We start from the raw sequence: 19,384 nt of genomic DNA on the forward strand, positions 1-19,384 counted from the left end.
AATAAAAAACACACCCAGAAATATGTGGAATATTAAAAGTCTGTTTAACAATTAAGAGTATGGAAATGAAAATTTTATTCACTAATATGACTAATATTTGAGAAGATTTCAAGTCCATAGTTTGTTGAAATGGATCAATAGGGAGAAGAAAAAGAGGGAGAACAATGATAAGTAGTGTAATCAGTTAGGATTTTGTCTGCAAATAACAGAAGCACCACATACAACATTGCTTGCATCAGACTGAAGTTTGTGTGTCTCTCACATAAAAGAAGCACCAGGTTGATGAGAAGCTCCACCCATCATCTGGGACCCAAGCTTTGTCTGGCTCACTCTTCTGTCTTTCCCAGCTGTGGCTCTTCTCTTTCATACTCCCTCTTCCATCCAGTGTTGCCACTTACTTCTCATCCAGGAGAGTGGTTCTCAGACATGGCTAGATACCGGACACACCAAGGGACCTTACATCCCAGTGTCTGGACCACATCTCAGACTGGTTGAGTCAGAGTGTCTTGGAGGTGTGACCCAGGCAGGCCTGAGTTGTTTTTAATGCTTGCTGGATGATCCCAGAGTACAGCCAAGGTTGAGAACTACTGATGTGGAACTTAGTCCTGGGACAGCACACTGCTGCACAAAGGAGGCTAGGAAATTCAGTGTTGTAACTGGGCAGCCATGTGTCCAGGGAGAAATGAGGTTCTCATTCTAAAGAGAAGGAGAAAAGACATTGCAAGACCACTCTCGGCTTCTGTCTTAAGAAAGAAAAAGGGAAGATATATTAACTATGGGAGAGACTGCAAAGTGGCTGTGAGAAATTTAGTATAAGCCCTAATAACACACACAAACATGAGTAGGTGGACATGAGTGAACGGGAAGTTGGAAAGAGACCCAGAAAAGGGGAGGCTAGAGAGATGGCAGGAATTGTCATATCTGAAGATGGAACTGGTTGTTTGGTCTCCACCAGGGTCTCTGTAATCGCCCATATTATATGAAAAACCAGAGAGAGTCCCTGGAGTAGGCACCGAAGATCAGCAGAAAGAATATTATTCTCTTGGCTGTAGCAACAATGACTGGAATTTTATTACTTTAGAAGTTGGGTGGAGTCAAATCTAATGCCTGTCTATTCCTCAGATGACATGTCTCCCACCTCTCTGTGCTCTGGATCAAAAAAGAAAAAGTTGAGCAGTGCCCAGTAAATAGCGATGGATTAGTCACTTGGTAGTAGCATTTTAAAAGCCAGCAACATGATGCACCTGGCTGGCTCAATCAGAGAGCATGCAACGCTTGATCTCAGGGTTGTGAGTTCAAGCACCTTGTTGGGTATAGAGATTACTTAAATAAATAAAACTTAAAAGAAACAAAGCCAGCAACATAATCAGATTTGTAAAGAAATAGGTAAAAATTTAGATAAAAAAATCTTCTAGTTTGAAAACAACAATGAAAAGAAAACATCAAAAATCCCCCAAAATGCTGAACCTATTTTTCATTTTAGGTACAATGTGCCATTCAAAGCCCAAATTCAAAAGTGGGTACAGTGCCTATCCAACTCAACAGACATCATTGAGAACTGGATGATGGTGCAGAACTTGTGGATTTACCTAGAAGCTGTCTTTGTGGGAGGAGATATTGCCAAGCAGCTTCCCAAGGTTTGAGAATTTCCCTCTGGTATTATCAGGGTTTTAACTTATAGAATTATCTAATAACTAATAATTCCTTTAAAATGTGATAATATCTCAACTTTTATTGAGCCACACCCTCCCCAAACTTTTTGTTGTTGCTGTCGAACTGTTTTTCAAGAGAGCAATTGAGGAGAAGAAGGGGTGTGAATGCTATAGAACTCTGAAGTTTTGTAGGAAACAGAGGGGGTTAAAAAAACAAAGAATGAATGCCTGCATAATTGATATACTTCTTCAGGTAATTTGAAGGTAGAGTTTGGAACAGCGTAGAATTATGGAGTTGTTATCTCGACAATGGTAGGATAATTTGTTCTTCTACTACCGACAGTTTAAAACAACCCACGCTGTACAGTAGACCAATTATATCTGTACTGGAAAACTGAGGGCTGGAAACAGGCAGGAAAAATCTCCAGAACAAAAAGGCCCTCTTCTCAAGATTGTGGAGTAAATTTCTCTCATCAAGTTTAATCATCTCATGGGAATATGGAGTGTCATATTTTGAAATTTTTGTAAAAGACCTTTTTACCAAATCTTGAGGATTCTTATTTAATTACCTTAAGTCATTTGCAAAATTATAATGTTTTGATGATATCCTTGAGTTTTAGAAGCACGATTATGTTGAGTGTTCTCTTTGCTTAGGTTTCCTACTTTTTGCCATGATGAGTTTTCAGTTTCATTATAGAGGACAGATCTGTTAGCCAATGTATGTTCCACCTACTGGTGAAATGTATCCACATACTGAAATTTTAAGTACTTATTTTTGCTTTTATATTTGGGCATGTGTTTCTTCTTTCTGGGTGGAAGAGAATCCTAAATTGGACTTAATAATGGAAAGTTTTCACATATGATATTAAAGGAACTGGGTGGGGTGTCTTGCTCTCATATTCGAGAGTACATGCTTATTGGTAAACTATAGAAAATCTTAGGAACGAAAACAAAAATTATTTCTACTCTCTCAAAGTAATCCATGTATTTTACACTTTTCTTTTCTGAAAAAAAATCTGTGTTTAAAAATTTCATTTGGGATGCCTGGGTGGCTCAGTGGTTGAGCATCTGCCTTTGGCTTAGGTCATGATCCCAAGGTCCTGGGATTGAGTCCCACATCAGGCTCCTCACAGGGAGCCTGCTTCTCCCTCTGCCTGTGTCTCTGCCTCTCCCTCTGTGTCTCTCATGAATAAATAAATAAAATCTTTTTTTTTAAAGATTTATTTATTTATTTATTCATAATAGACAGAGAGAGAGAGAGGCGAGACACAGGCAGAGGGAGAAGCAGGCTCCATGCAGGGAGCCCGACACAGGACTTGATCCCGGGACTCCAGGATCACGCCCTGGACCAAAGGCAGGCACCAAACCGCTGAGCCACCTAGGGATCCCCAAATAAATAAAATCTTAAAAAATCACAATAATAGGGTTATATTGTAATTTTGTATTGTATATTTATTTATTTGAGGGAGAAAGAGAGTGAGTGCAGGTGGGGAGGGGCAGAGGGAGAGGGAGTCTTAAGCAGACCATGCTGAATGCAGAGCCTAACATGGGGCTTGTTCTGACAACCCTGAGATCCTGACCTGAGCCAGAACCAAGAAGCAGTTGCTTAACTGACTGCACTGCCCAGGTACCCCACATTTTGTATCTTATTTTTAATTGTTTATTTTGTTTTCTAGATATGCAAAGAGTTCGATGCTCAGAGTAGAAAACTTGAAAAAACATAAAATTCACTTTATTTAGCAATGACTGTCAAAAAAGCTTGGGAGTGCTCTTCTCTCTCAAGCTGTCTCATATTGTATTTCCATTTCTGTATCTGTCTCTTTTTAGTTAACAAAATGGGCGTATCTCATTTAAGAAAGGGGGTGGGATGGTACAGAAGAGGAATTGAAAGAGAACATGTCTGACAATTCATGCATCTATAATTGGGGTATCCAGACTGGTTAGAAATCTGGCCTCAGTGGAAGGTATGTGAGATACTCTGTCTTTGAGATCACAAATGCGTACACGTGTGCTTTGTTATCTTGTTCTTATAGGAAGCCAAGCGCTTTTCCAATATCGATAAATCTTGGGTGAAGATTATGACCCGGGCTCATGAAATGCCAAACGTGGTTCAGTGTTGTGTTGGAGATGAGACCATGGGGCAGCTGTTACCACACTTGCTGGACCAGTTGGAAATGTGCCAGAAATCTCTCACTGGGTAAGTTAACTGGCCCTATGGAGGCTCTCTTAGCATCCTAGAGATGAAAGGACCAGAGGGACTAGATAGCATTAACCACATTGATTTTCTTTTGCTAAAACTTAGTTCATGTGTGATGTTGTTGTACAGATAAGACTGGTAGCTCAGCGACTCATATTTTCTGCAAGCCCTTGCTGGGTTTGTTCTGATGTTGGAATAGGACTTAGGGCTTCTTCCATCACTGGGACCAGATCTTGCAAACATTCTCATACAACCCTTGCTTTTTTTAAAAAATTTTTTTAATTAATTAATTTATTTATGATAGTCACACACAGAGAGAGAGAGAGAGAGAGAGAGAGAGAGAGGCAGAGACATAGGCAGAGGGAGAAGCAGGATCCATGCACCGGGAGCCCGACGTGGGATTCGATCCCGGGTCTCCAGGATCGTGCCCTGGGCCAAAGGCAGGCGCTAAACTGCTGTGCCACCCAGGGATCCCCAACCCTTGCTTTTTAAAATTAGTACACCTACTTTTCTGATTTCCTTCTTGGACAAACATCTGAAGAGGCAAAATATTTCATCATATGAGTCAGAATGATATGAACAATGTAATAATGTACACATGTAGTCAAGATTATACAGAAATGGGAGCTTCATATATCTTTCAGTGTATACACACACACACACACACACATGTGGAGGCTGGGTGAATTCCAAGAGTAAGAGATATTTTTCTTTTCTTTTGGCTAGTCAGGATTAAATCATATGAGCAGAAATATGTTAAATAGTAATATTGTAAAAACAGTTAACTACACATGCTTCCATTTATAATTTATTTTTATTGAAGTATAATTGACATACAACATTATATTAGTTTCCAGTGTACAACAAAACCACTAGCAAGCAAATCCTCCAAAATAATTTTTAGAAAAAAACTATGAATGATTTAATATGCTTTATAAAATTGTTGAATGAAGTCAAGTGACTATTGAAGGACATTTGACAAAAGGATTTTTGTTCTCGAATGGTTGATGAGGTGCCATCCTTTTTAACTATAATGATTATTTAGCACAACCAGTTGTGTTGCAGCACTTCTAAAGTTCTTGGATGGAGACCTGACTTGATGGTCATACAGTCTCCCACCAGCCTCAGGCCAGAGGGAAAGAGGAAAAGGGTAGAAATATTCCATGTTCTCAGGGCTCTTCACATTGAAAAGGCTGAGGGGCACGAATCACGGGGACATCACACAGGACTCAGTTGCCCCTGAGAAACTTGCTAAAGAGTTGTATTGCTGGTCTACCTGCAGCTGGATTTGTTATGTTTCTTCACTTCCTCCTCTTATAGATCTTGCTCATGCACACATACATGCTCCTTCCTCTCTTCTTTTTCATTTTTTTCCCATGCTTTATCACTTGGCATTTCAACATTGTTTTATAACTCTTTGGAGGAAAAAGTTGCTCTGAAATTATCCACAGTTTTTACTGAGCTTTTCTTGGCTTCTGATTCTGCTTCTGAGAGGTTATGGGACCAACTGTGTAGTCCTGATATCAACACTTGAGTATTAATGTTTATGGAAGATAACTCTCTTCCCAGCTGATGAGGATCTGCATCAATAGGAAGGGACTTGAGAAAAAAAAAAAAAAGGAAGGGACTTCAGACAGGTCAGAAATAAACTGTTTTGTCTACTCTATCACAGAGGTTTGGTTGTCACATTCCAGACAAAGATGGTTGTCATCTTTGTCTAACCGGGTGGACAACATTACTTGGTTCCTCATAAGAATCAGACTGTGACAGGGCAACAGGTAAGGGGGGGGGCACTGGTGAGAATTTTTTATTCTTAATATGAATAAGGAATAAGGAATTCTCTATTTTCTATTTTTTTTATTTTTTTATTTTTATTTTTTATTTATTTATGATAGTCACACACACACACACAGAGAGAGAGAGAGAGAGAGAGAGAGAGAGGCAGAGACACAGGCAGAGGGAGAAGCAGGCTCCATGCACCGGGAGCCCGATGTGGGATTCGATCCCGGGTCTCCAGGATCGCGCCCTGGGCCAAACCGCTGCGCCACCCAGGGATCCCGGAATTCTCTATTTTCAATAAAGAGTAAAGATCAAGCTTCTACGAATAAGATGGATTGGGATATTTAAAATGAAATTGGCCTGTGTAGAATAAGGAAAGTAGAAAGCTAAAACAAACAACATAAAATACGGTGAGCATAAAAGTAAGACTGTAGAAACTCTACCTTCCTATGAAGAGAATCTGCCTCTATGCAGTGAGACTATTTCCGCCATAATTTTACATAGGAAACAAACAGTAATATACATGACAAGGAAGGAATAGAAATTTAAAAAGTAGAGAAAGTTTTAAAAGGATTTCTGATATGATTTAAAAAAGAAAATGCAATGAAAACTGCAATATTTGTATTGAAGTATGCAAGAAAATGAAGTTACAGAGGAATTGATCTGAAAATAACAGAAAAAATATATCCATAAGATAAGGAATCACAAAATAAACAAATTTAGATGCAAAAGCACAGTTGAAAGCAGGGCAGTGATGGGAACATTCCCTGGGTTTCAGTAATTCTTGGAGCAGAGAGCAGTACGAGAGCCCCTCCACACAGGTTATTCAGAGCTGGATTTTGCTTCGGCTTCAATGATGGATTCGCTGCATTCTCCAGGATACAATTCCAAGAATGATATGTAGCCTTTCGCTGTCACGGTGCCAAGCTTGCAAGCAAAACCAGAACACCCAAAACTCCCTGTGTGTAATTGTTTCTGTCCTTCACAAAGAAAGTACCAGATTTTGCAGATGAAGTCAAATGTATACATTACACTTATGAAAAATGAAGAAATTCTCCTACCAATCCTGGGAAAAAATTTGTTTTTCATCAGAATATGGAATGCTCCTTGGCAAGATCAGTAAGAAAACAAAACAAAAGCACAACAGTATGTGGGGAAATTAGGTTGTTTCAAGATCTTTTCCCCCTTTCCCCATCCAGATAAATTTATTTATAGAAAGCCCTGCTTTGTGTGTTTGTAAAGTTTGTCTTTTTTTTTTTTTAAGATTTTATTTATTCATTCATTCATGAGAGACACAGAGGGAGAGGCAGAGACACAGGCAGAGGGAGAAACAGGTTCCCTGCGGGGAGCCCGATGTGGGACTTGATCCCAGGACCCCCTGCCCTGGAGCAGATGCTGAAAGCAGACGCTCAACCGCTGAACCACCCAGGTGCCCCAGTAAAGGTTGTCTTTTCTTCTCCCCACTTAGATACTTGGAGAAAAAACGACTTTGCTTTCCCCGGTTTTTCTTTGTGTCAGACCCGGCACTCCTGGAGATTCTGGGGCAGGCATCAGACACACACACGCTACAAGCCCATCTGGTGAATGTGTTTGACAACATCAAAACTGTCAAGTTCCACGAAAAGGTTTGCCTGATTCTAACTGCTGGCCAGCAGTTGCCATCTCTTAATCCTGCATTGTATTTATGAAGTAGTTCTCAGGTGTTTACAAAGGGTTACTTTCCCTGTCTGTTCACTGGCAGCCAGTGATTAAAAAAATGCTTCTGGGCCCATTTTGCCTTCAGGATTGTGTGATTTCTTAATATTCAAAGTGTAAACTTGAATAACAAATAGTTTAAAGATGATTAGGAATGCATCGTCAGTGGCATTCATGGCTTTGCGTGCCAAGTTAGCTGTTTAGAAATTTGACAAACCAAAGAAACCAGTTGTTCAGGAAAGAGTGCCTTCACTCATCAGAATTGCCTCTATGACTTGATTGTTGGAGTCAAGTGTCAGAAGCTTCTGGCATGATCGTCTTCCCTGTTTCTCATCATGCTTGATCAAAACCTTTTTTTTAAAATGCCTCCAACAAGTTTCTAGACTTGTGGACTTGTGAGGGACCCAAGAGAAGCCCATTCCATGCGGGGATGGCTCCATTTGCACAGCTGCCAGGAGCTGCTGCCCAATTCAACCCTTGAGCCAGTTCCCTGAGAGTGACCCTTCTATTTGAGTGTGTTCCAGTCGTCCCCCAGGGCTTCCTGTAGACCCTGAGTGTTGTTCATGTATTCATCCGAGCATGCGGTCTGCACTTGTTGAGCAACCGCCATGTGCCCCATGGTGTGCGTGACACAAGAACACCACCCCTCAGGGGATCATGCTCTGGTGGGGTCTGTCTAGAGTGCAGTCGGTGCAGTAGTGGGCCTCTGCATCACAAGCAGTCAAAAGCCAGGGATTTATAAGTTCCCGCCCCTGGGTATGTGCCAGGTGTAGTGCTAGTCCTGGTTCCAAGGAAGATTTTATCATGATCCATACTGAAGTCATTTTTTTAATGCAGCACAGCATTCATCTGAAATTTGACAATTAAAGTTGATAATTACTGATTTGTTGTGCTTGTATTATGCATGAAGTGCATGGAGATGCTGTCGGGGAAGGCTTCAGGCACAGAACATGGTCCTTGAACTGATGTTTTGAAGCTAGGTGGAACACAGCCAGGCAGTTGGAGAAGTGGGGCACGCTCAGAAGGAAGAGAGGCACCAGGGTCTCAAGATGTGGGCAGCTGGTTGTCAGAAGTGTGGGTGGGGGATATTGATTTGCTAGGGTTGCTCTTGATTGACAGCAGAAATTCATTCTCTCACAGTTCTGGAGGCTGGAAGTCTGAACTAAGGTGTTGGCAAGGTTGGGTCCTACTGAAGGAGAATTTATTTCATACTTCTCTCTGAGGTTCTGGGGCAGTTGGCAACTGGGGATATTGCTTGGCTTATACACGTGTGACTTTAATATCTGCTTTTGTCTTCATATGTTCTTCCTGTGTGTCTAAATTGCCTTCTTATAAAAACACCAGTTTCTGGGTTAGGGTCCAGCTTCATCTTAATGACATCTACAAAGACCCTGTTTCCAAGTAAGGTCCCATTCACAGGTCCTGGGGCTTAAGACTGCAAAATGTATTTTGGGGCTATGTATTTAATAGGCAGTGGTGAGCATAGGGAAAAGGGGGAGAAGGAGACATGTGCCAGATTCCAAAAGGCCAAGTACATCATGCTACAGAATTCTACTTTGCCCTGAATGTGACAGAAGGTATGGGAGGTTTTTACACAGGGAAGTGACCTGATTTGTGTCTCAGAAAGATTCTCTGGCTCAGTATTGGAGGAAGACTAAAAGGAGGGGGCATGGAAACCAGTGTCAGAAGTGATTGCACAGTCAGGATGGAAAAGGCTGAGCTGCTACAACAAAGCTCTGACAAAGGAGGGCGGATAGAGGTGAAGGGAGGACAGTACAGACTTAGTGGTTTAAAATCACCGTTTCTTTTCTTTTTTTTTTTTTTTAAAGATTTTATTTATTCATGAGAGAGACACAGAGGCAGAGACACAGGCAGAGGGAGAAACAGGCTCATTTTGGGGAGCTTAATGTGGGACTTGATACCTGGACCCCAGGAACATGACCTGAGCCAAAGGCTCAATCACTGAGCCACCCAGGCATCCCTAAAATCATTGTTTCTTGTAGATACCCTGGATGTATGCATTATAAGAGTGACTGAATTACAGGAATTTCTCACTGATGCTTTTGCTCAAATCCTTCTGCACTAGGACTTCATGTTCTAGAGTGAAGCATCTCACTGTCTCATTGTGCAGTGAGGATAAATTAAACCTCATTTTTAGCCACTGTTTATAGCAATTACTTGAAATAAATAGCATTGCTTTTTTGGCCATTTGTTCTTACCATAATGTTTCTGCAACCAGGGGCAGGTCCTGTTTTTGTGGGTCCTCACTCTTGTAAAATTGTAAATATAAATTTATATTCAGGACTTGGAAAGGGACCATGTAAGTGACAGGCTGTGGAACTTCAGTCTTAGCAGAAGATAGACCGGGTCTATCTATAACTAAGGGGGGTTCATTAATACAGTCCTACATTGGAGCCCAAGGGACCAATATTCCACTTACAAAAGAACAATAGTGGCAACAAGCATTTGTATTTAGTCGATAGTTTGCTTTATTTTATTTACTTGTCATGAACAGCCTGTAAAGTGGGTAGGGAAGCAGGACAGGCATGGTGTTTAATTGACTAGTTAGAAGCAGGAAATTTAGTCTCAGATGTGTCCTCCACCATTGTGTGGTTAATGAATGGCAAAGCACCCTTTGAACCTGTATTTAGTAGATAGTGTGCTATTCTCATGAGGCCATGCTGCATGGAAACTGAGGTGAGGAGCTGGGCTTGAGTTAGAAAATGTTATGTGCCACCAGGAGCTCCTGTAAGGAGCACAGCATTTACTACAGAATTGGACTTGCCTGGTAAAGTGTTTGCATTGATCATAGTGACCTGGTCATTACTCATGTCATCTTGGTAAGCTTGTGATGTGGATGACAGGCTCTTATAGTATCCCATTTCATTTGGGGAAACAAGACTTTTTCTTGATCATCACCTTTGTATTGAGTACTTGTGTTAGAAAACAAGCTTTCCCCCCTTAAGTATAGACTATTTGGAATTGATTTAGTATTTTAGTATTCCCTTTTAGATTTCATGGGTAACTTCTTTATGTCAGTTTGAAATTGATTTTATATCATATTTTGCCTTTTATTTTATAATCTATAGCTTAACTTCCTTTGGGATGGATAACATTGACAAGAGGGCAGTGGAGGAATTCATTCTTTATGTGAATATGCCTGTTTTTTTTGGCTTCTGCCATAGATCTATGATCGCATTCTGTCAATCTCCTCTCGAGAGGGTGAGACTATTGAATTGGATAAACCTGTGATGGCAGAGGGTAATGTGGAAATTTGGCTTAATTCTCTCTTGGAGGAGTCTCAGTCCTCATTACATCTTGTGATTCGCCAGGCAGCTGCAAATATTCAAGAAACAGGTTTCCAGCTGATTGAATTTCTTTCTTCCTTCCCTGCTCAGGTCAGTGTATTGAAATTGGAAAGTATTTTCTACAAAATAGTCATTTTAGATCTCATACATTGTTGTAAGCTACACAACTGGCTATAATTTAAGTCTGGACCAGAATTAAGATTTTCATAAGGATTTCTTACTATAGACACACTTAAAGGTTTCAGCTACAGATAATTTGGTTATATACATACACATATATACATATATATGTAACCAAATAGTGTGTGTGTGTGTGTGTGTGTATATATATGTGTGTGTGTTTTATATATATATATGTTTTCTTTATATTTTCTTTAACTTAAAAGATTCTTTTTCCTGCTGAATCCCTTTACTAAATAAATTATAAAAAAGTACTGAGTGTATGCTTTGCCAGAGGATGAGAAATATATTTTAGCATTAGGATACAGAAAGTGATGTTTTCTTAGCCATTATGATGAATAAAAGATTTTGTGAGTATCTACCAGGTGTAAATCATGTGTTTGTTTGAGGAAAACAGGTTGAAGACATATTCTTTCCCTTCTAGTAACTTAAAGTCTATCTAACACAGAAACATGTCTTTAACAGTAAATGATTTAATATTACAAGGGAAAAATTGTGGACACATGTTGTATGTAGGTACAGTATGAGTAGAATTTCTATAGGTTTCCAAATAATGAACCAAGTTGATGTAATCAAGGATGGCCTTAAATTTGCATAATAATCACAATTATTTACTATATTGTAATTTCTATTTAAATAAATTAATATGCCATACACATTATAAAGCCTTTTTTGTTTCCATAAGGTTGGATTATTGGGAATTCAAATGATATGGACACGGGATTCAGAAGAAGCCCTCAGAAATGCCAAATATGATAAAAAAATCATGCAGAAAACCAATCAGTCTTTTCTGGAGCTATTGAACACATTGATAGGCATCACAACAAAAGATCTGAGTTCCATGGAACGGGTCAAATATGAGACTTTGATTACTATTCATGTGCACCAAAGGGATATCTTCGATGACCTGGTAAATGCTTTATAAATGCTATGGCATATATAGAAGAGCAAATACTAGGTACTATCTGTGTTTACCCACTGGAATTGGTTTGAGTGAATTCAAAGAAAAGATTAGATTGAGGCAGAGTCATCTTCATGATGAGACATTGTCAGATTTTCTTTTTCAGTTTTTAACTGAGATTTCAGTCACTTTTTGATGATTTCTGCTAAGATGTTATTGAGCAATTAGACCTTATCTTTAAAATTCTTTATGTTATTGTTTTTAACACCAAGCTGCCATGTAGTATCTTGAAAAAGCTTTCATTTGTCTTGTGCACCTGTTAGTTAGTAGTTAAGGATTACCAGTTTCTTGTTAGAGAAAAATAAATAACACTGCTAGTGGAGTGACTTTGTGCTTTTCCAAAGGCTTTTGATAAATCCTATCTTTAACTTGTTTTGCTACATTTTATGTCATTGATTGCAAATGACCTTTCCTAATATGGGTTGGTGACATTCAGGTGTCATGCAGATTTTTGCCTGTAAAGAGGGAACAGAGTTTAGAGGCTATAGAAAACAGGAAGTATGAAAAGAAATGAAATTTGTCCTCTACTCTAAAATAGAACATTAGATAAGAGGCAAGAAGCTCTTATTTTCATAATAATTTGCTGGATCGTGTCTTACCCCATTATGGAAAAAAGATCATAAAAGATTGGTTCTGATGTGCTGGGAAGAAGAGCAGCTCTTTCAGGCCGCTGAGGTCTAATCTCCTCTCTTAATAGTTAAGCACACTGTTTGCCTCTCTAAGAAATAAAGGGCTCCAGATAATTTTAGATTTATTATTTGTCAAAGAAAAATGATGAAAAGAGCTTAAAATTTTGGTTAAAAATTTCAGGCAAAAAGCATTGCTGGGCAATAACCTGCCATTTAGATGTTAGACATTTTGGCCTGCTGCAAATCTTAAGGAAAAATAATGAATGGATTAAAAAAACCCCAAAGTGTATTTTGTCATAATCACAAGAGATGCCTTTTTCCTAATGAGAGTGTTTCATCTTTCTTTGTATGCCAAAATATGTTTTTCGTAGATTGTACTTTATATGATTAGGGCTGGGGCATTTAAGGATGCAACCTGAGAAGTGAATTATCTTACTATTAAAATATGTGCTGCTCTTTAAATTGGTGGGCACAATTAGGAATTTCTCTTGAATTTTTCTATTCCTGTATCTTCTAAAGTGTCCCTTCTGTGATCAGTAGATGAATGGATTGGATGGTGATGTAGTTGACATCACTGAACCAGTTGGGTAGTCTCTGAGTTCCATTTGCATCCAATTATAATCTACATAAATGCTAATGTGCATATTTAATGAGTGGTTCTCATCTCAGCTTTAACATATATCTTTTGCATTTCAGTGTCACATGCATATCAAGAGCCCTACAGACTTTGAGTGGCTGAAACAGTGCAGATTTTATTTTAACGAAGATTCTGACAAGATGATGATCCACATCACAGATGTAGCTTTCATATACCAGAATGAATTTCTAGGCTGCACTGACAGGCTTGTCATAACTCCACTCACAGACAGGTGATGGAGGGGTTCTGTGATTCCACAACCTCTCTCCCTCTGGCCCCTCCCCAACATTTTTATTCTCTTGAGTTACTCAGGGGATTTCTGCATAATGTCTCTTTAGGGTTTAGAGGCCCTTTTATGCCAAAGTCTTTGAAATTCAGTATTTTTAGTTTTACACATGGGTCTCTGCTTGGAATTTGGGATTGTGACTAAAATGCTTTGCTTCCTCTGTTTTCAGTCATAGAGAGGTGAAGTTTCAGTGACCTCAATGGACATCAAATGGGCAAGAAAAGGAATTGATTGCCATGTGTCAATAGGTGCAAATCACCATTGGCCTTTGAGGGCTGCTTTGGGGACCATGGCACCTGCTTTTATTAGAGACACTTAAGATTTTTTAGCAGGAAAGAAATTGAATATCAATACAGGTGAAAAGTGATGGGGAGCACGTTGGCCTGGACATCTGGTGCTCTTAATTTTCCTGTCTGTTATACAGTAACTGTGCTAGCCAGAAGTGCCTTGCACCTTCCCGAGACTCAGTTTCCTCATCTGTAAGATGAACGAGGCTGTCTCCAATAGCCCTCCCACGGCTGATAGTCTGTAATTCTGTTAGTCCCTTGTGAACTTTTTGGCATCAGCTAATTGTGTGAACATATGCTCTGTTCAGGGAGGCACTGAATACTTATTTTGACAAAATGGCTGAGTGTTAAAATCAGTATTTGGCTTAAGTAGAAGCTGAAGCTGAATATCATCCATTTTCTTGAAATGAAACTCTGGGCTATTGGATTAAAAGTGTTATCAGACAAAACATAAAAATTTGACACAATAACCCCATTAATCCTGTGCTGCTTGATTCCTCCTTCTACTCATTCATGATGCTAAATGAAATGCCTTCACTGGAGAGACTTTATTGTCACTTTCCTCCTCTTCACCGTCTTTCTAGTCCTTATGCCTGGATTGAAGATGATTTATGTTGGGTGCCTTGGACCTCCTTTTGAAAGTGTTTCTCTTTGTTTTTACATGGAGAGGTGGATAATCATAAAATGTGACAAATTCCTTGAAATACTTGTGGCTCAGGCAGTGCATTTACACCTTCTGTTCTCTCAGACCCCTAGCACTCCCCTCCCTCCTTTGCTAGTGAAGACTACATTTCCTGTTTGGTGGGGAAGGTGTGCTCTCAGTCTCCACTCATGGGTCTGCTAAAGTGCCTGCCCTGGTTTAGTCAGCTCTCTGGACGGGTGGTCTGTGCTGCCCCCCTCCAAAGCCACATCTCCACCCACAGTGGTTTCCTCTCTGGGAACATCATCAGTTTCTACTTCTGGCTGGATCATTCTCATCAACTTACAAAGCTACTGTAATTGCTACCAGAAAGAAAATCCTATGGCGAACCCTCCGTTTTTTTTTTTTCCATTTCTACGATCCCATTAGAACTCCTCAAAAGCACCTATTCTTCTTCACCCATTTTATTTTTAATTCACTCTAGTTAAGCTCTGTATTAGTTTTCTATTGACCCCATAACAGATCACCACAAGTTTGGAAGGTCAAAGAACACGAATGGTTTTACAGTCTGTGTGTTAGAAGTCTGACACCTGTCTTCTTGGGCCAACATCAGGTGTCAACAGGGTTCTCCTGGAGTCCCTGAGGCAGAAACCCCTCCTGTTGTTGGCAGAATTGCTTTCTTGGCAGTGCAGGGCCTGCAGCTGGTTTTCTTGCTGACTGTCAGCCCAGGGCTGTTCCCTGTCCTCCATCTTCACAGCAGCAGCAGTGGGTTGCAACACCCCCCTCTGTCTTAGGTCCTGTGTCTGACCCAGTTTTCTGCCTCCCTCTTCCCCTCTGAAGGACTTGTGAGATTACATTGGGCTCAACAGGTAATCCAAGACATTTGACATTATAGCTGCAAAGTTCCGTTAGTCATTTGAGGAAACCTATTTGCAGGTTTCAGGGATGAGAACGTGGATCTCTCGGGGGTCTGTTATGCTGCCTCTCACACTGTCTCCCCTCTCTGGGACAGTGCCACGCAGGTTTTCATGCTGCTCGGTGCACTAGTCATTTCTCATTCTCATCTCTCATGGCCCATAAGAGAGCCCAGGTTTGCACAGGTGAACATACTCTTCTTTTTGATCCACTTTCTTTACAATGCTTCAGGACACCACACTCTCCTGACCTTTTGTACTCTTCCTGTTGTCCTTTTGTACTCCTACTTATGGTTCCTCTTTATCTTTCTGGTCTAAACAGAGGACCACTAGGACTCTTGTACATCTATACTCACAGCTCAGGTGATCTCATGTGGCTTTAGGTGTCATCTATATGTAGACCCCCCCAGTCTGCACCCAACCAGGGCTTTCCCCCAGAACTCCAGACACAAACACCTGCGCAAGGTGTTTTCTTGGACACATACAGGGAATTTGCACTTACTGTGTTTGATCATCCCCCACCAACCTGCCTTCCTGTAGTCTTCCCCATCTTAATGAGTGGTGATTCCATCCTTTAATTGCTCAGGCCAAAATCCTTGGAACATCCTTGATGCCTTCCTGTCTTTCTCTTGCTTCATCATCCCATCTACTGTCAAGTTTTCTCAGCACCATTTTCAGAATTCATCTAGGATGTGACCACTTTTCACCTCTTTGCTGTTGTCATACTGGTCCGAGCCACCATAATCTCTAGCCTGGATTATTGCAATGGTCTTTTAACCAGCCTCCCTACACTTGTCATTGCCCCCTATAGTCTATCTTCAGTTCAGTTATGTTCTGTCATCATGAAAAGATGACAAAGAGATTGTCTCAGTCCCCCCACTATCTTTGCATCTCACCCAAAATAAGCACCAGTATCCTCAACAGTAACCTGCACGATCTGACTCCAGCTATTTTTCTGTTTCTTTTTCCTCATTTCACTCTAGCCACTTGCTCCTTGGCTGTTCCTTGGACAGCACACTCTTGCTTCAGGGCCCTTGCATTTGCTGTCCCCTTGACCTGAACTCTTTTTCCCTTCAGCACAGGCATAGCTAGCTTGCTTCCTCACCTCCTTCCAGGCTCTGCTTAAATGTCACCTCAGAGGGGTCTTCATACCTGCCACATGAAGCAGTGATCCCCACTTCCCTAGCCCTCCCAACCAGCTTTATTATTTCTGTGCCCTATTTTTAAATAACTTGTTTCCTTCCTTTAGGATGTCAGCTAAAGCACTGCCGTGGACTTTCCATGATGTGATATATTTACTACTCCTTGAATAGTGCTGTCACATTATAGGTGCTAAATAAGAATTTTCAGAATGAATGAAAGAAATGTTTATTTTCAGAGTCACATCTTTGTGGTGAAAAATTTAAATAGTACGGAAGGACATACAGTTGAAAGTATAAGAGTCAATTTTTCCCCCTGTTTTTAAAAAACAACAAGCAACTTATTCCCTTTCCTTCTAGAAATTTCTATTGCTTGTACGTAAAAATTCTTTTTAATTTTTACATATGGGTATCAGGTTCTACAAACTTCTCTGCAGCTAAATTCTTTCACTATGTTCATCGTCTTGTCCATCTTTCTGTATCAAAAAAACTTGAGAACATTAAAAGCAAAGTAGGTGTAAGTATATAAATAGAAGTGATTCCAAAGTTTGTCTTGGCCTGTCTCCCCCTAAACGTTCATTTGCTTATTTTTCCTTATCTTGATCATGGGAGAATTGATTCACTATTTTTTTTCTGTCAGTCACTGGGATTCCACTGCAAGATTTGTTGCCCTTTTACAGAAGAATTCCTCACTAAAATTAATACTTACAAACATCAAAGGCCAGAGGCATTGACATCTTGTCAGTCTTTTGCTGATTGCCCTGTGGAAATTCAACAACATTGGTAGCTTTAGGCTCTGGGAAGCTTGGCATCAGGTAGATGGAGCTGCCAATATTCCGGATGATAAAATAGTTGTCCTAATTAACTAAAAACATATGGCATCATTCTCTGAAAGCTCATGGTGTTTTTCACGACCAGTCCTTCCTCTCTGCAAAAGCGGACAAGATAGGAGTCATTCTTACTACACTGTCACTCAGGCAGAGGGCAGCAGAGGTCAAAGGCTGGTAGAAGCTTCTCATCAGCTTAATAAGAAATGTAGATGGGTCTAAACAATATGCACATTTCTCTTCCATGAGTCACACTTGAATATTGATCGCTGGATGCTGCCCTCAACAGCTGGATAGTCTTGGCCAAGATACCTAATCTCTCTGATTCTCTCCTTTTGGAATACCCAGGGCCTGGCACCCAGTATGTGTTAGTCATTATTATCGTTGCTATGATTATGGTTTTTCTTGCTCATCAATAACACATTCTTAGTCAATGTTTCCTTTTGTTTCTCCTTAAGCATGTTCATAATCAGAGTCTATAACTAAACCAAAGAAAAGAAACAAAAGAAAAATAAGTTCATGATGTGTGTACCATCATTGCCTTAGGAGGTTTTTTGTTTGTTTTTGTTTTTGCTTTAGTTTTAACATTTTAGAATTAATACAGTTTAGGAATAGTAGCTGAAAGCACTGCTGGTTTACATGTGATGAAGTACATGTAGGGTGCTGGGAATGTTGGTGATGGATTTGGTTAAGGCAGGAAGTTGGATGATCGTGGAACCCAATGTGTGATCTTACAATCCTGAGATCATGACACAGTTCCTAAGAACAGAGACCTTATGGCAGTCTGGTGCAGAAATAAAGCTGCACAACAGCCACTAAATCACATGGCTGATTTAGTCCAAACCCTATTCCCGAATGGTGACATTTTTAAAATTGGCAAAGATTTCTCTGAAAAGCAAGTCCCAGAGGAGTCTGGATGCCAGCAAAGCAGCTGGGCTGAAGCCACACCCAGTGGAGAAAGGAAGCGATAAAGCACCTGGCTTGCCCACTTAGTTTTCATGTAAATAGGATGATTTCTTTAAGGCAACTTAAAAACTTGCTCCTGCTTCAGTTCAATTATAAACCCAGTTATAAGGAGGGTTTGCAAGACAGAATAGCTGGGTGGCAGGGTTCCCAGAGATGTTTTCCTTACCCTGGCAGGGTGGACATGTTCTAGAGTCGAGCAGCATGAGGGCTTGCAGTTGGACGGGAAAGCTCAATCGATTCTCGGCTCTTCCACCACAATCCCAAGAAAAGTAATTCCGTCTCTGTGAGCCTTTCCCCTTTTCTGTAAAATGGGAAAGACACCAGTAGCTTCCCTGCAAGGTTCCCTGAGCTTACGTGAGATACTGTAGGTGGAGCACATCACATTGTTATTACAGAGACTGCTCTGCCAGGGATAACAGAAGTACAAGGTGAGAAATAAAACCTTGAATTAAAAAGCAAAAATCAAAGTGAGCTTAGGTGTCCTCCTGAGTACACCTACATTATTTTCTCCATATCCAGGCTCTGTATACATTCAGGGCCAAGTCATTTATTAGCCTGTATTTTAAGGAACCCACTTCCAATAAAATACAGATTCTAGAGGACCTCCAGTAGGTGTACTTGCGGTGTTTATTTCCACCCTTCATGATGGACAATCGCTTTATATCCTCTGAAATTTTTTCATGTCCAGATGAATGCTTTATATAGTTTAGCCATAGGAAATCCCTAAACTGCATCACTTATAGATTACCTCCTTTGACAACTCAAGTGACGCTGGGGAATCGAGTAATTTATTAGTGAGTTATCAGGTTAGTCTTTCCTTCCCAGGCACTTTTGTATTTTCTTACCAAAGTCTTTTATTCATTAATATCATGCAGTAAGGACAGTAGAAGGTCTGTGTAGGTATAGCATTTGCTCCTAGAAATAGATTGAAGACATGATTATTTAGCAATGTGTGATTCAAATCTCATGTGATCATCAAATTATTGACTCTTAGATTCAAAAGAGGATTAGTATTTTTTAAAAAGATTATTTGAGGCAGGGAGGGGCAGAGGGAGAGGGTGAGAGAAAATCCCAAGCAGACTCTGTGATGATCATGGAGCCTGATGTGTAATCTTACAACCCTAAGATCATGCCCTGAGCCAAAACCAAGAGTCAGATGCTTAACTGTGCCAGTGAGACACTCCAAAAGGGGATTATTCTAATGGTTCCAAATCTTTTCATAGTATACTATTCTTTAAAGATTGGTAGGTTTTTATGAAGAGGTTGCCAAATAGGTTTTGGAAATGC

The 19,384-nt window shown here is 40.2% G+C and overlaps 1 protein-coding gene across 1 annotated transcript in view; it reads left to right on the forward strand.

Annotated features, from left to right (window-relative positions):
- Positions 1 to 19,384, forward strand: part of DNAH5 (dynein axonemal heavy chain 5) — a 297,281-nt gene that overhangs the window by 148,132 nt on the left and 129,765 nt on the right. Inside the window, exons 30-35 of the mRNA XM_055308486.1 lie at positions 1,484 to 1,637; positions 3,686 to 3,849; positions 7,097 to 7,253; positions 10,509 to 10,721; positions 11,497 to 11,721; positions 13,098 to 13,270. Coding sequence (XP_055164461.1) covers positions 1,484 to 1,637; positions 3,686 to 3,849; positions 7,097 to 7,253; positions 10,509 to 10,721; positions 11,497 to 11,721; positions 13,098 to 13,270 — 1,086 coding nt within the window. The remainder of the gene's footprint in view (positions 1 to 1,483; positions 1,638 to 3,685; positions 3,850 to 7,096; positions 7,254 to 10,508; positions 10,722 to 11,496; positions 11,722 to 13,097; positions 13,271 to 19,384) is intronic.

Source organism: Nyctereutes procyonoides, unplaced genomic scaffold, assembly GCF_905146905.1.
Source record: "Nyctereutes procyonoides isolate TBG_1078 unplaced genomic scaffold, NYPRO_anot_genome, whole genome shotgun sequence".
Lineage (NCBI taxonomy): Eukaryota > Metazoa > Chordata > Mammalia > Carnivora > Canidae > Nyctereutes > Nyctereutes procyonoides.